Below are 17027 nucleotides of genomic sequence, written 5' to 3' on the forward strand. Positions count from 1 at the left end.
TTTTCTTTCTACTCTCAACTGAGCCAGGAGCCTCTTGTATGGTAGCCATACACTGTACCACTGAGCTGTACCCCCAGCCCCTCCTCCCCTGTTGTTTTAAACTTTAAAACGGAGTCTTTCTACATTGTCCAGGCTGACCTCGAATTTATGATCCTCTTGCCTCAGCTGTCCACAGTAACTGGGATTGCAGGCATGTGCAACACCTGACTATGTCTTCATTTCCTGTAGGTTTGTCAATCTTATTGAGTCATAGGATACATTTGTATATCCTGGAGTGGAGTATCTTGTTAGACTCTTTTTCTGGCCTTCCAGTTGTGTATGTACAATCATTTGAATTTACCCTAGGCTGGGTTGGTTTGGGGCAGTTGCAGTTTTAATAACACTCAGTCTAGCTTTCATTCTCTTCTTTTCTTTGGACATGCTTCTCCAGGCCTTGAATTTAGAAGATGGAGAATCTTTTGTTTTCCCAGTCCTGAAATACTGACCAAAGGTTCCCAGACCTCCCACCTCATGAAACATCAAAATGAGTGAATGTCTTTGAGCATTAAGACCCAGTGTCCTCTCCCACAGCTGTGCTTTGCTTCCTAAACACCACAAGTATGAAGGGTGTTCTATTCTAAGTTTTGAAGCATTAGATACTTTCCTAGGTTTTCTCATATCTTTAGAACTCAGCAAATGTTCCATGGGAAACCAGTTCAGATTCTCTGACTTTTTCAACATTTCACTGCAGTCTTATGAAACCCTAAAAGCTAGCTAGCTTCTCTTTCTGAAACAGCTTGGATCAAACTTGAATTTTTAAAAATATATATGTGTTAATTTTAAAAATGCTTAAGGAGATAGAAATGCTAACTGATTTATTATGTATTGCATAAATGTATTAAATTATAATGTACCATATATATGCAATTAATAATAATAAAAAGTGTGTACGACTTTTTTAAAATATTAATTTTATTGGTACATTTTAGGTATACAATATAATGACATTCATCATTGGGAATTTGCACCTTTACATACTCTGTCTTGGTTCTTATTTTTTCCCCCTTCCCCTGCCCTCCCTTCAACCCCTCCACCCTAAGGCTTTTTAAATAGTTACAAAGAGCTGATATTTCTCCATCTTTCCTCAGTATTCTCAGGATGCAATTCAAATGTGACTTTTTAGGTCCTTTCCTGTTCCTCAACATTCATTATTTTCTTTTTTATCTTTTTATCTCAGTACTTGAGCTTAAACTATTGAATGAATCATCTTTTCTTTTCTCAGTATTAACAAGTCCCTGAAAAATATATCTGTGTCCTCCCCTTCATCTGGATAACACACTCATCTTTCAAGTCTCAGTTTAGAAATGAAGCATTCCCTGATACTTGCACCCCCTTACATACCCAAACTTGGGTAAGACACCCTCTGTCTACTTCTGTGGAACTTTTACTGTCCCTGATTCTAGCACTTACCTCCTGCATTGCACTGTCTCATCTACAAGGTTAGCTGTATTTCCCAGTAGGCTTTGGAAAAAACTTCTGTCTACCTCTGTTCTGTTATATTCCTGTCAGATGGCACAGTGCTCTATACATAATGAACAGCCTGTTACAATGGCTTAATTGCTAAAGTGTTAGATTAATACCTAAGGATTTTATGAATTAGGAAGCAGTCTGAAAACTATGAAAATAATTTCTTCAATTTAAAATAAGCACTTAAAAAGAGAGTGAAATACTTTCAGAAAAGAAACTCTAGTATATGTACATGTGCTACAGTTTGAACCTGAAATGTCCCCCAGAGCTCCGTGTTTTAAAGACTTGGTCCCTATCGTGTGGTGCTAATGGAAGGTTGTGCAATCTTTAAGAGGTGGGGCCTAGTGGAATGAAGTTCAGTCATTGGGGTAATTGGAATATTGGGGCTATTGGGAGCCTGCTCCTCTCTCTTTGCTTCCTTGCTGACAGAGTAAACAGGCCTCTTCCACCACATTTTTCCACCACGATTCACTGCTACCGCAGATCCAAAGGAACAGGGCCAACCGACCATGGACTGAAACTTCTGAAACTGTGAGCCAAAATGAAATTTCCCTCTTTTGAAGTTGATTATCTTAGATATTTTGTCACAGTAACAGAAACTTAACATATGATAAATAGGTACATGAAAATGGTTGCAGATAGGTTAGTGATGATTGTCATAAGATGGTAGGTTGTGAAATAATTTTTAGATTTTTCCTCGTATCTTTATGTGATTCTTTGCAATGAGGGTTTTTAAATCATCAGTTGTGAAATATGAAGCAGTATTGATTGAGGTAATGAAATAAGCAAACTTTGGACTAAAATTTAAACCCTTCATTAAGATTTGTTCAATAGAATCAGTATCCAGTAGTCATTTAAGCAGATAAACTACTCAGTTGAAGAGTAGAATGAGATTACAAAAAAGAATGTTAGAGAAAAATTCTTTTGCTTACTCTGTATATCAGGGTAAATTCCAGATGGATTAAAGAATTAAATCATTCAAGTGCTAGAAAATAAGTGAATAAGCTGGGTGGTGGAAGGTTGTTCTCTAACTGATTCAATATCCAGAAACAGTGATATAAAGATCCACAATTTGATTGCATTAAAAATTTACGTGGCCAAAAATAATCTTAACAAAATAAAAAGGACCAATGACAAACTAGAAAAAAATTATAATTTACATCAAAAAAAAGAGTTAGTAGCCCTAATACATAAAATCTTCCATAATAAGTAAAAAAATCAAAACCCCTATCAAGGAAAAAAGTGTAGCTATGTCTTGAGTATATGGAATAGATGCTCAAGACCACCAATAAATAGAGAATAATGCACATAGATACCTTTCTCATCTATCACATTAGCAAAAATTCAAAAGTATGATAACATACTCTCTTGGCAATTCTCTGGGGAAATACTTGTTCTCCTAAACTGTTCATCAGCATAGGAAACTTCTAGAAGGCAGTTTGATTCCAAACAAAATTATATAAGCATTTATTATTTTACTCAGTAATAATTCCTCAAACGATCTGTTTCATAGATATACTGGCAAAATATGGAAACTTATTCACAAGGCTGTTTATCATATTATTATCTGGAATAACAAACAATGGAAATACCCCAAATGTTCATCACTAGGAGATTAATTAAACTGTAGTACTTTCATAAAATAGAATGCCATGCAGCTATAGAAAGATTGTGGGGGGATAGAGGAAAGAATGAGGACTATCTTTATATACTACTAATAAATATGTGTATAGTCTGCTGTTGTTTACCTAAGAAAGGGACTGATGTAAATATACATTTTTGCATTTTTTTTAAAGAACGAGAAACAAACCCATAAAATTGGTTACCAATATTTGGAAATAGAGGTGAAGAATACATAGGCAGGAATAAGGATAAAAGACTTCTTTATATATACTTTGTTGTGTGGATATAAATTTGAGGCCATATAAATATTTATGTCAGCTATAAAATAAAACCAAGAAGAAAGAAAAACTTCCCAAATACGAAATAAAAAATGAAGCAATTAAATGTAAATATATGGCATAATCACACAGAGGAATTCTTTTGATTTTCTTATTTGCTTTTGTTTTGCTGTGTTTTGTTTTATTTTGAGATGGAGGATTTTATACTTAAAGGACAGAATAACTGCCCCCACACCCATAAAATCTTTCCAATAATCAATTTATTGATGATAGTATTAATGTGGTTAGTCCCAGAATATTCTGTATGTGACATGGGTGAAAATAACTGATTAATTATGTTATATCAGAATGAATCAGGATTTTTCAGCCTAGGAGAAAGAAGATATAAAGTGGATGAGATATTTTTTCTTTAATCAGTACAGTTTGAGATACATATTTCATGTCTGAAAAAGCCTAGAAATAATCGCTATCCCAATACTGTTGAGTCTCTCTAGAAACTCATGTTATGGTCTTTAAACATGACTTTCTATTAAAGAATTCCTCGAAATGAGTGATCCCAGGTCTGTGGCAGGAAAGAGCAGGATAATTCTGTAACCCTTATTCCAACCAAGAAAGCTATCAGAGACTACCAAATTGCATTGAAAGGACTCAGGAAGCAGTTTGCATAGGCACTTACTAGAGATACAATGAATTTAACATCAGTAAGGGTAACAGTTGCAAGGGATTGAAATCCATCAGATATGTCCAAAACCGTGAGTTCATTTCACATTGTTACAAATACGGATTTTCTTCAACATTGCTGTGGAGCTTTGAAAATTGGTGAATAAAGGGGGAAAACTCTAGAAATGATACTCCAGAGAAACCAAATAATTGATGGGAAAAAATACCTATTTATTAAAGTTTTATCTCTGGTACATGCAAAAGAAATGTTAGACTATCTTCATTTTGTAATCACCAACTTAGTTATAGTCAGTGATTATTAATGACTACTAATCTCATAAAAAAGGAAAGCTGTACACAAATTTAGACATTACATATGCAGCAGTCTCGTCAGAGTTATACAGCCTAGGGTTTTCTGGGCATGGTGGCATATATCTGTAATCTGAGAACTCTAGAAGACTGAAGCAGAAGGATTATAAATTCAAGCCCAGCCTGAGCAACTGAGTGACTTAGGCCCTGACTCAAAAAAAAAGTAAAAATGGCTTGGAAAGTAGCTTACACAAACACACACACACCCACACATTCCCAGGATTTGATCAAATTATTACCTGTGTGAGTGGTTTTCAAGTTGGTTGCACTTTAGAATCACTTAGTATTTAAAAATTCCCAAAGTGTGGGCTGAAATTACATTACCATCTCTGATGGCACAACCCAAACATTGGGATTTCTTAAAGCTCACTGGTTGTCACAATGTGCAGCCAAAATTGAAAGGCTTTATTTTAGATCCAACTGATAATTTACAGGAAATACAGAGACAAGAGGGTGTCCTCAGCAAAATACAGACTCTGGGAAACTCTATAAGACAAATGACCTACTTTCTTAAAGAATTAAAAGCAATAAAAAGAGAGGGAAATGACAATTTGCTTTGGTGATATATCATCTAGTTTTTTACATGGACTATTTATGAGTCCTAAATCCATCACAAAGGTCCTAAATTAATCAGGTGAATGTGATCACTGATTGTTAATTTAGCAAAGTGTTACGAGAGAACTATGGATATAATTTTTAAAAGAAAACAGTCCCTGCCATTAGAGATACATGATGAATATATAGGAATAAAATTATACAGTATTTGACCTTTGTAAAATAACTGGTAATGGTAGAGGCGGATGGCTAGAGATACAGAAAAAACAGGATTGAGTGGCAAGTGTTGAAGTTAGGTGATAGATACACGGAGATTCATTATACTGTTCTCTATGTTTTATATACTTGAAACCTATAACACCATTGTTTTCAAAATTTCAAGGAAAGCATTTCAGGTAGGGGAAGGAAGTCAGCACAGAGGAGTAAGAAAAACAAATTAGAACCTGGGCGTGGCAGAATGTGCCTGTAATCTCTACTACTGGGGGAGTTTAGGCAGGATAGTGAGTTCAAGGCCAGCTTGGCCAACATAGCAAGACCTCATTGGAAAAAAGAGAAGAAAAGTAGAAAACCCAAGAGAAAATGGAGGTGTGGAAAGTGTTTCTCAAAAAGTCATCAACAGATCAAGCAAGCGGAGATCAGAAAAGTACCCCACTGTTTTTTGGCAGTTAGGATGATACTGTGACTTTGACTAAAATAGTTTCATTGGCTCTGTGTCATTTGGAAGTCTGGTTGCAGTTAGGAAGAAGAAAAGAAATGTGTGTAGGCCATTATTACCCAGAGCACAGGACAATAGCTACAAGTGCACAGTTACAGGGTCAAGGGAAATTGTGTTGCCATATTCTCTGTAGTTTTGGTTTTCATGTTGTGAGACAGCATGTTTTATTGATCTTGGAAGGGAGCTAGTGAAAAGTGGAAAGCTAAAATACAAAAGAGATCCGATAAAAGAGATGAGATGGAATAGGATCAAACCAGAAGTTAAAATTTGTTTTTGTGTTATATATATGCAACACAATTTTTTAGAACATTCCTTATTGACATTTGTTGTGCTATTTACACAGTACAGAAAGGTGTCAGTGAGAATTTAGACATACATGCAAAAAAGAACAAGTATTAGGAAATAAGTCATAGTAAATCAGTGGTTCTTAATTTAAATAAAACAGAAGCTTGTGGTCAAATTTCTGTCTTATAAGGTATAAAAGCAGTCAATATAATCATATTTTGGTGCTATTTTTACAGCATTAAGTAGTATTACATTTATAATAAAGCTAATCTTATTTAGTAAATAAGCTTTAGAAAAATAATCTGTGCTGTTGTTTTCTGAATTAAAAATTGCATAGCAAAATCCTTTTTTATAGTTTTTGAACATAATAGACAACACACCAGTATAATATATAGCTTTTGACCAGTACTCTCAAGAGGTTTCCACTAGCATTTTCCCATTGGTGTAATGGGACCTAAGAAACATCGATGTTAGAGGTTAATCACAGGATTGAAGGTAATTTTGACAAAGCTAATCATGAGTAGTTTTCACTGATTTCATAGTAAATTTTACCATAAATTCACTGAGACCCACATAGGTATTTCTATCGACACATTAATCAAAAGAAACACAAACCCAGAGTTTCAGCCACAGGCCAGCGAAAACATGCCTTTTCCAGCTTACAACTTGTGAATCATGTTTAAATGCTAATCATACTGGATTCTTCTGCGAACTAATAAAAACGTGAAGCTTACTAAATGGTCTCTCATTAGAGGCACTTCTCTGTGGTGATGTGTTGCATATATATAATTCAGAATACACCTAATAGGCATTTAATAACTTAAATGAAATGTAATTTGAATTAAAATTTTAAGAACAGCCAGGTATTTAGCTCAGTGGTTCTGCCGCCTGCCATGCAAGCGCAAGGTCCGGAGTTCAATCCCTGGTACCAAAAAAAAAAATTTTAAGGATTAGAAAATATACTTCCAAATTTTTCATTTTTAGAATGATTTAAAAGTGAATGTAAGGGACTAGATAATAGAGAACATTGATTTTTTTCCCTTTCATATATTCATAAGAAATTTATTAAACAATTCATCTTTCTTAAGCTCCACCAAAAAAAGTTTACCAGAACTGTGACACTGTATTTTGACGGATCAAATTGAAAATTAGAAAACAATTTTCAGAATGTACCAAAATTCATTTGGAAAGTTTAAATGGCAGCTCTGACTTTGACGCAAATGAACATTTAAAATGAAATTAATAGAAATTTGCTTGTTGTCCTGAGTAACATAGTTTTTCAATTAATGTCATTTTAGATTCAGCAAAAATAGTTGCAAAATAGATCAAAATTTGTATTCTCTGAAAATTTCTACTACTATAAAAGAGAACTAGTGTTCTACATGGAACATTTTAAAGTTGAGGGAAAAAAGGAGGATGCTAGTAGAATATATTAATATGTGCTATTTTTGTCTCCTGCTTAATCTGTGTATTAAGATTAATGATTAATAAAGAACTTTTTGTGTTCTTAAAAAAAAATTGTTTTTATATTGAATGGCACTTGCCCCTGTCAAGCAAGTTGGCTACTAAAACTGCTCATGGGAGGCTGGAAAGTAAAGTGTTAGAGGGATTCTTTTCGAGCAGCCTTTACTTTCTCCATGAGATGGGTGGTGATAATCTTCATATTATAAAGGACTGATGGCTAGAGAGTTAGAAGGTTGGAAAAGGCTTTATGCTCTATATTCCTGCTTTAAAAAAAAAAGGCAGGATTGCAGCCTAGAATGTGTATTTAGCTGGTATAGAATTCCATAACTTTGTGTTTCTGCTATTATGAAGGAAAGAACAGCAGGAAACCCCAGAAACATAGTAAGGCCCGTAATGTTTTCCATTTTCAAGTATATTGCCAAATGTATCCTTTTTATGTTTTAATTTCTGATTGGCCATTTCAGATATAATATATACATATATATTTATATTTGATCTTATATCCCGCAACTTTGCTAAATTCACTTACAATCTCTAGCAACTTTGTTGGTAGATTACATTAGGCTTTTTACATAGACAGTGGCTCTTAATTCTGTGTCATCTGTACTTTCCTAATCTGATTTTATGTAGATTCCTTTATCAGGGTATATTCTTTTTTATTTTTTGTTCATGAAGAATTTTTATACAGGATGAATATTGGATTTTTTTCAAATAGTTTTTCTTATTAATTTGTTAATATGATGAATCACATTGACTGAATTTTAAATGTTGAACTAATTATAAGTTCCTGGGGTAAATCTTGGTCATGAAGTATCATCCTTTTTTATATTGTTGTATTTGCTGAAATTTGATTCATAATTTTTGTATCTATATTTGTGAGGGTAAAATACTATTCTACAGTATTTTTCTCTTTCTTTAATTTCTTTGGTTTTGGTGTCAGGGTAATGCTGGCCTCAAGAATGAGTTGGGTGGGGCCAAGGATTTTGCTCAGTGGTTCCACTGCCTACTTCCCAAGCGCAAGGATCGGAGTTTGATCCCCGGTACCAAAAAAAAAAAGAATGAATTGGGAATTGGTGTAGAACTGGCATTACTATTTCTTCCTTAAATTTTTGATAGAAATCACCTCTGAAGCCAGCGGGGTATCCAGTTCTTCTTTGAAAGATTTTTAACTAAAAAAATCGAGTAGATTCAGACCATTCAGTTTGTTATTGAGTAGCTTTCATAGTTGGGTCCCACAAGGAAATTGTCCATTTCATGAAAGTTTTCAAATTAGTTGGCATAAAATTGTGTATAATTTATTTTTTTCTTAATAAAAGGATATACAATCAGGTTAACTCTCTTATTGTTCACATGGTTAGTTTTTCTTCTTTTTTCTTACTCCATTAGGCTAGAAGTTTGTCAGAGTTACTAATCTTCTCAGGGAATGAGTTTTTGGTTCCAGTGTTTCTGAACCTCTGTTTTCTGTTTCGTTGATAATCTATACTTGTTGTTTTCTTTCTTCTGTTTACTTTGGGGGTTTTGTTTTGGTTGTTTGTGGGATTTTTTGTTTTGTTTTGTTTGCCTTTTTCTATGTCCTGAAAATGGAAGTTTACACCTGTGGTTTTTGTTTTGTTTTGTTTTTGGTACCAGGGATGAAACTCTGAAAATGGAAGTTTAGGTCATTAATTTGAAACCTTTCTTTTCAACCCCCCCCCAATATATTCCTTTAATAGCACCCCACAAATTTTGTGTATAGTATTATAATTTTCCTTCAGTGCAAAATACTTTCGCATTTCCCTTTTGGTTTCCTTTTTTGATCCATGACTTACTTAAAAGCGTTTTTTTAAGTTAAACATATTTGAGGGTTTTTCGGGTATCTCTCTGTTACTCATTTCTAATTTTATTAAAAACCTATTTGCTTAGAGAGAGTATGATATGTAGGACTTGAAGCCCAAGCATTGTTGATCTTGGAAAATATTTCACTTGAAGAGAGTGTGTTTTTGTTACTTGGGATGAAGAATTGTATAAATGTAAATTACGTCAGTTGAGTGTTGGTTTTGATCAGTTTTCTATATCCTAATTTTCTATGTACATCTTTTATCAGTTATCAAGGGAGGGAATTGAAATCTTCAACTGTAATTGTAATTGTGTCTGTTCATACCAAGTACAATGAATTATATAAGAGGAAAATTGGTGTTACTGTAACATTTTAAAAAGCATCATTAGGGGCCGGGGATTTAGCTCAGTGGTTTCGCTGCCTGCTGTGCAAGTGCAAGGACCCGAGTTCAATCCCTGGTACCAAAAGAAAAAAAAAAGAAGCATCATTAGAACATGTCTTTGGTTTGTAACACTATTTTTATATGTAAATGAAACATTTTTACTGTCTTTCATTGCTTCATTATTTATCTAACCCATACTATTAATTTTGGTTGGCAGCATCTATGTTTTTAAAACAAGCCTTTGAAGGAGAATATCCTAAATTACTACACCTTTACAATGACCTATGGAAGCGTCTTCAACAATACAGTCAAAATATCCAAGGAAATTTTAACGGAAGTGGAAATACAGAACTCTATGTTGACATACAAAACATGGAAGATGATACTCAAGATATATTCATACCTAAAAAGCCAGATTATGAGTATGTTTAATTTGATTTCTTTGTTGGACTGTTAAGCGTTTTTGTTTTTTAAAATTTTATTGTAAAATAGAAATTGGGAATACACTAAACTTGCAAATATTTGTAATGATTTTTTAAATTTACATACTTTAAGAGACTTTGTAAGACTTTAACTAAAAGCCAGACTTCACCTCCAGCTGCACATTCTGGCTCCTGCTAGAGTCACCATTAAAGTATAACACTAAATAGGATAATTAGAAGCTAGGAGATGAACATATGTAGTCATTGTCTTTTAATTCATATTTAATTACCTATAATTACATCAGATAGTATCATTATTGATAGACCATTTACATACATGTAACATAAAAGGATCTGGCTTGTTCAGAAGCTTCAGGGGAGATAAATCACTGGGATAGGTTTTCAGTCAGTGTGTTTGAAAAAAAACTGTAATTAAAACTATCCCAGAAAATCGCACACAAAGTATGGTAATGTAGCCATATTTAGGAGCCACACTGGAAACCAGTATACCATATTTGGAAGAGTGTTTTTAAATTTCCATTTGAGCACCAGATAAAGTTTGTCTTTCACACCTTTCTTTAAACACTAGACTCATATTTATAGTAGAAAGGCTGATTAAACAGTAGCAGATTCTTATCACCTCCTTTATAAGAAGAATGTTGCGTAGACTCTTGAGTGCTGTTTAATTGGTTTTTTTTTTATTTTTTTTCTTAAGTACATACAGTTTGTGTGCTCTGTAGTTAGAAATCCTGACTGGTCCATTAAATGTCCAGACAAGGCTAGAAAGATAGAATGAGACCAGATTGTCTCTTCAATAACTGCTTTATGATAAATTGATGCTTAATTTAGAACTAATGGAAATGGGGACAAGAGGATAGAACTCACAAATGTTAATCTCCAATGAATTGATGTTGTTTAAAAATTTAAAGAGTTTATATAAAATAACATGTATCAATGTATTTCCACTTAGTTTTATTTTTAAACCTTTTACTAGCAATAAAAAAATATGGAAATACACAAAACAAATGATAACAGTGGTTTGTCTGCAGGAGATAATTCTTTGTACTTTTTGCTTTTAAAATGAATGTATGTTACTTTTCTTTTTTAACTTTTACTTTTAAGAAAAAGAAAAGTGGTAAATTCAGCGGGGATGGGGACCAGAGTGGAAAAAAAGACCAATGTTTAGACTGAGATGTAATTATCACCCTGTGGAGACTAAATTCAGGAAAGTGTTGATGAGGAGATGAAGTAGGATCCATAGTCTGTGAATTAAAAATAAAATATGAGGGTAATAAAAACCCAACAGAATGGATTTAAAGATAGTCTTTTGAGAAGTAAAGCAGAGAAGAAAACATGGGTTTGACCCAGGCTAGCTAAGTCTAAGGAATGTTTCTTTGTTTTTAATGATACAGGGAAAATTGAAAATATTGTAGATAGAAATAGCCAGTGGAGAGAAAAAGAGATGAGAAATGCAAGAAAGAAAAGAGATAATAGATGGAACAAGGTGCTAGAGAGGAATCAGAATAGAATCAAAGCAAAGATAACCAGGTTAGCAAGTACTGAGTACCTTCAGTGTTCATGCTAAAGTTTCATTGATGGTAATTGGTCCAAAGAAAATGAGATTAAATGGTCAAGAAAAAGTCTATTCAGAGGAGGTGATGTTTGTCCTGAGAGCTAAATAACATGAACAAGTCAACCACAGAGATTTGGTGAAGATTGCTTTACTCAGAAGAGCACATTTAGAGGCCTTGAGCAAATTAAGATGGGGAGGTTTGAGGAGTGGAAAAGAAGCCAGTGAGGCTGGAACACCGTGAGTGAAGAAGAGAAGGGCGTGTGTAATATTGGGCAGAGACAAAGGGAAATGTGAGAATATGTAGGGTTTTATAGGCCATGGGAAGGGGGTTGAAATGTGTTCTAATAGAGTTGGTAATCGCTGTTTTTAAGAGATGATTAAACAGTTTAAAATCAGTTTAGCTTCTGTGTGGACACCTAAGGGGGAGCAGCAGCACACAGGGGGAGAAACAGGACATGGAAGGTATTTTGTTTCTATAGACAGAAGATGATGATGATGGCTTGAACTAGGATGGGCAGATAAGATGGTAAGAATTGGTCAGATTAATTCAAGTTGCATTCTGATGTATTTTAGAGGATAAGCCAGTAGAACTCTCTGATAGAGTATGTCTGAGAGGAAAGGGGGATCAAGTTTATGACTAGACAAGTTGGTAGAAGGCTGTTAAGATTGAAAGAATTTTTTAAGATATTGTGTTGAATTTAAGTTTTTCTTTTGGAACTCTTGAGTTGAAAATGCAAATAGGGTTATTGAAAAAATAATTCATTGTGAGTTAGGGCTAGAAATATATACCATAATGGATTGTTTACTGACAGGTACAAGGTCTGACAACTGCATCATTAAGTGATTTTGCCGTTGTGTGAACATCACAGGGTATAATTACACAAACCTAGTATGGATAAATCATACCATGTGTCTTCTTGATGTAATCAAGATATAGGGTTAAACACAAGACATACGAAGCTGCTGAAGGTATAGCACAGCGCACTATTTTACAGTAAATTTATGTCTTACAAATAGAAGAAATACATTCTAAAATAATGAAAGTAGTAAACCAGTAACAATCATTTATTCACATAAATTGTTACCTCTTTTCCTTCAGGACTTAGTAAGAGTTCCCTATATCCTTCCTAAAATTTTGATTTTTAGAAACAGTTTAAACCTACACCCTGTCTTCCTTGCTTTATTTTTCCTTTAGTACTTATCACTATCATTTCCATATTGAACTCATTAAATTTTTTTTTTTTTATCATTTGTTAGCTTGTAAACTTTAAAAGGCTAGGAAACTGTTAAAAACTAAGATCATAGTAATTTGCCTACACCTAGGAAACATTTGGCAGATTGTAGAGACTTTATATTTGTGTGAAAAAAAAGAAATAGAAGGTCAGGCGTAGGGAAAGTTGTCTTTGAACTTGGAAATCTTGGAGGTGGAACAGTTCAAAATGATGACTCAAGCCGGGCGTGGGGGCACATGCCTGTGATCCTAGCACTCAGAAGGCTGAGGCAGGAGGATCACTGTGAGTTCAAGGCCAGCCTGGGCTATACAGTGAGTTCAGGGCCAGCCTGAACTACAAAGGGAGACCCTGCCTCAAAAAACAAAACAAAACAAAAAAAACGATGACTCAAATTTGGAAGATCCATAGTAGAGGTAAGAAAAAAGGTCATTATAATAAATACAGACTTCTAACACAGGACAAGTTTTAGAAAAGTTGCATATTTTGACATTGTAGTCACCAAGGATTTTTCCAATCCATTTGAAGAATAAGAAGAATATTAGCAACTCATTTTCAGGGCCAGAATTTCTGCAGAAGAGAGAAGAGGCTTCCTAAGGTTAGATGACAGGAGCAGACATAGAAAAGACATTTAAATAGCATGGAGTTTAGGTAGAGGATTGTCTGAGAGTTTTAGATAATAGTTCTTCTCTTGCTCCATGTGGTCTTTGCATCTTCATCTATTATAAAATAATATATATTTTATACTATACCTGCCCACTTTGTTCACTAGATTATACAGCACTCAATTTTTGGGGGGGGGGGGGGGACTGGGGATCAAACTCAGGGCTTTGTGCTTGCAGGCAGGAGCTGAGCTAAATCCCCAGCCCTGTACAGCACTCCTAATCTGTATCTTCCCAGCACTCGTCAGAGTGCTTGGTGCATTGCATTCTCAGTAAACAGGTGTTGAGTGGACAACTTTATGAATGAGAAAGTACTAAGAGATAACTATGGAATTATGAAGTAGGAGCCAAGAGCATTCTGACCTCTAGGCTTGTCAGCTGACCAGAAGAGTGAGAGAAAGAGAAAGCCAGGTTTCAAATGTATGAAGAGCAGGTCAGGTGTTGTCAAGGTTAGTTAACATTTAAGATGAAGGGAAATTTGTTCTTAAAAAAAAGACAATGGAAAGGCTGGTAGAGGGATTGTAAATAGAAGATGTGAAAAAATATGTAATTATAGGAGTAAAGAAGCAAATAGAAGTAATGGTTATAGACATTTAGTATTAATTGTCAAAGGAAAATTATAAGATCCAATCATTTGACTGCTAAATGAAAATCTAGAGGAACAATTGAAAACAAAGGGGAAAGAAGTGCTGAGTAAGTAATTAACTTAGAACTCCAATTGAGTGTATTTATGTGATAAGACTTTAATAAAAACTTTTAATTTTTGCCCTCATTCCTATTAGTGCTGTCACAAAAGGGCAAACTGAGAATCTAGCTCTCTATCCTTCCTGTCAGTCAGGGACCTTTGTGGAACACAGCAGCTGTGGGGGCACCGGGGTGACCTAACAGAGCAGGTCTCTGCAAGTTTGCCTCTCATGTATGCTCTGATACTCTATAAACTGGATTTGCTAAGTAAAGGCATAGCTTCCATTAGAAGTAATGGGCTCTTACACTTTTATTCCTTTGCTTTCAAGTGACAGATAATATAGTAGGTATTGGTACATACTGTATTACATTTATTGCTAGGACTTATGTATAAATAAAAGTATAAATGAAAATGTTTATTTCATCTTTAATAAATGTTTAATTATGAAATATAATTGTAAATATATACATTTTAACTCATTTTCTGTTTGTTTATATAGTTATACTTTTTATGGGAGATAAGTTTTGGAAAAGGCATTCGTAGCCTGATGCACTACCAGCTAGTTTTATATAATTTGTCACTTTTTTTAAAATCTTGTTTTCACAGTGCAGAAAAGGCTTTGAAAGACTCACTGCAACCTTATGAGGCTGCTTATCTCTCAAAATCCTTATCTCGACTCTTTGACCCTATCAATTTGGTTTTCCCCCCTGGTGGGCGTAATCCTCCTTCCTCTGAAGAACTTGATGGTATCATTAAAACTGTAGCAAGGTATGTTCCTTTTTTAAATACAATTATGCTAGAAGATGCCTGATACATTGGTTAGTGATGCCTAATAGCGATACATTTTAAATTTACCTCAAATTATTCAAGTAATTAGGCCTGCAATTAAGTCAAGAGTTTTGCAGTGAATGAGTGCACACATTTCAAGTGGTTGAGATTCCAATTAATAAAACCATTCAAATATAATCTAAAAATAGTCTCATTATTCCCTATCGAACCAAGGATGCAAAGTGAGCTTACTTTCCCATACCATAGTACATCCCTAATATTACACAGAGAAGTAAGAATGAAAATAATTAATACAAATTAAGAAACTAAAACATAGTTTTTTATCCTAAATGCAGAAAGTGCTTGACGGCAGCAACAGGATTCTAATCCTGATTAGCCTACTTGTGGTTGCTATTTTAAGCTTCCTAAGTGAATGTGGCAGCTTTTAAAACTGTAAAAAGGGAAAGTGTCCTACAGAGGTGCCACCCGAGTGCTTGCAGACAATGTAATTGTCCTGTTGCCTTTAGACTTGTACAGTTAACAATTATCCAGGTTAGTCTGCAGCTGAGACTATGTCAGTCCTGTCATACCTAACTACTTTGTCATAACAGTAACTCTGTACATTTGAGGTGAACATTTTGTAGATGAGGAATAGTGGTTGGGCAATATAGAACCAAGGTATATAAACTGTTATTATTTTAGACTACAAATTTGAAGATGGTGGTTCTGATTGCTGGAAGAGGAAGTATTTTTTAAAAGCCACAGTATAATATATATAACCCTATCTTGAGCTGCAAACACCTATAAATTGTATAGATTGCTCACCATCGTAGTCCTAACCCTCTCCCCAATTAAGTTGACTCTAGGTTTTTACCTAAGTCTCTGTCACCTATTTGGTGTGCTGGTGATAAAAATAACCCTAGATTCAACTCAGGCTCTTTGACCTCTTTATGTAAATGTTAAAGAGTTGTCTCTCCCATTCTTCTGTGCATCTTGACAGTGCTATAATCAGATGTAATGTGGAGCTTGAATACTTGTGCCAACGTCTAATACAATTTAAAAATGAATATTAATAAAATTAGTGTCAGTACCACATGAAAGGGCATTTTTGAAACACGGTATACAGCACTGATGTTACACTTTCAAACTCCTTCACTTTCTTTAAAAAGATAACCTGATTAAATGCTAAAATTTATTCTCCTTCAGAGTTAAGTTTCTTTTCTTGCTTGCTGCCTGTACATGAGTTTACATGCACTTTTTAACTCCTGGTATTCTTAGTCATTGTTACTATGCCCTTTTTTTGGGTTTTGTTTGTTTGTTTGTTGTTTTTTTGGGTGGTCAAATCAAATATCCCAAGTAATTCAGTGTTGAATGTGGAACAGCAAAAAATGCTTTAAAAATTTACATTTTTAAGATAGCAAATTATTGCTATTAGGCTTTTGTTACATTTTAAAAACTAAGTAAATATCATGAATTGGCATAATTTCTACAGAAACTGAGTATCTTTATGTACCATGTGTAATTTATATTTTTAGCTTGTGTCCCTCCAAGGTCATCATTTCCATTCAAGAGCTGTCATTTCCTTGCAGATGTCTATGATACGCAGTGCCTCTAATTGCACTTATCAGTGTTAGCAAGAGTGCTACTTTAAAAATCTGTACACAGTTTTCTCTTTTAATCATAGGCTGAACCCACACATGATGTGCTCTTATCAATGAGAAACTGGTCATTAACAAAGCCATCTCAAAGCACTATTTCCTAATGCTGAATTTAGGAGGAAAAATGAAACAGTACAACCAAGTGTTAGAAGCAATCAGCAAAATCTATAAAAAGAATCACTACATTGCATATTGGGCTTAGGCTTATATGTTGCTCTTTGCTTTGGTGATGAACTATATTGATAATGATTAAAATCTGTTTTCTTTTTCTCTAGTGAACTAAACATAGCTGCTGTTGATGCAAACCTCACATTAGCTGTGTCAAAAAACGTGGCGAAGACCATCCAGTTATATGGGGTAAAATCAGAGCAGCTTGT

The 17027-nt window shown here is 34.3% G+C and overlaps 1 protein-coding gene across 6 annotated transcripts in view; it reads left to right on the forward strand.

Annotated features, from left to right (window-relative positions):
- Cog5 (component of oligomeric golgi complex 5) overlaps window positions 1-17027 on the forward strand; it is a 316280-nt gene that overhangs the window by 235174 nt on the left and 64079 nt on the right. For all 6 annotated transcript variants that reach the window (XM_087206494.1, XM_087206496.1, XM_087206495.1 and 3 more), the window contains 3 exons: window positions 9871-10075; window positions 14831-14992; window positions 16926-17025. In XM_087206494.1, coding sequence (XP_087062620.1) covers window positions 9871-10075; window positions 14831-14992; window positions 16926-17025 — 467 coding nt within the window. The remainder of the gene's footprint in view (window positions 1-9870; window positions 10076-14830; window positions 14993-16925; window positions 17026-17027) is intronic.

The sequence above is a fragment of the Heterocephalus glaber genome, unplaced genomic scaffold, assembly GCF_053883595.1.
Source record: "Heterocephalus glaber isolate CG9 unplaced genomic scaffold, H.glaber_assembly_v1.0 deba00000676, whole genome shotgun sequence".
In the NCBI taxonomy this organism is placed as follows: Eukaryota; Metazoa; Chordata; class Mammalia; order Rodentia; family Bathyergidae; genus Heterocephalus; species Heterocephalus glaber.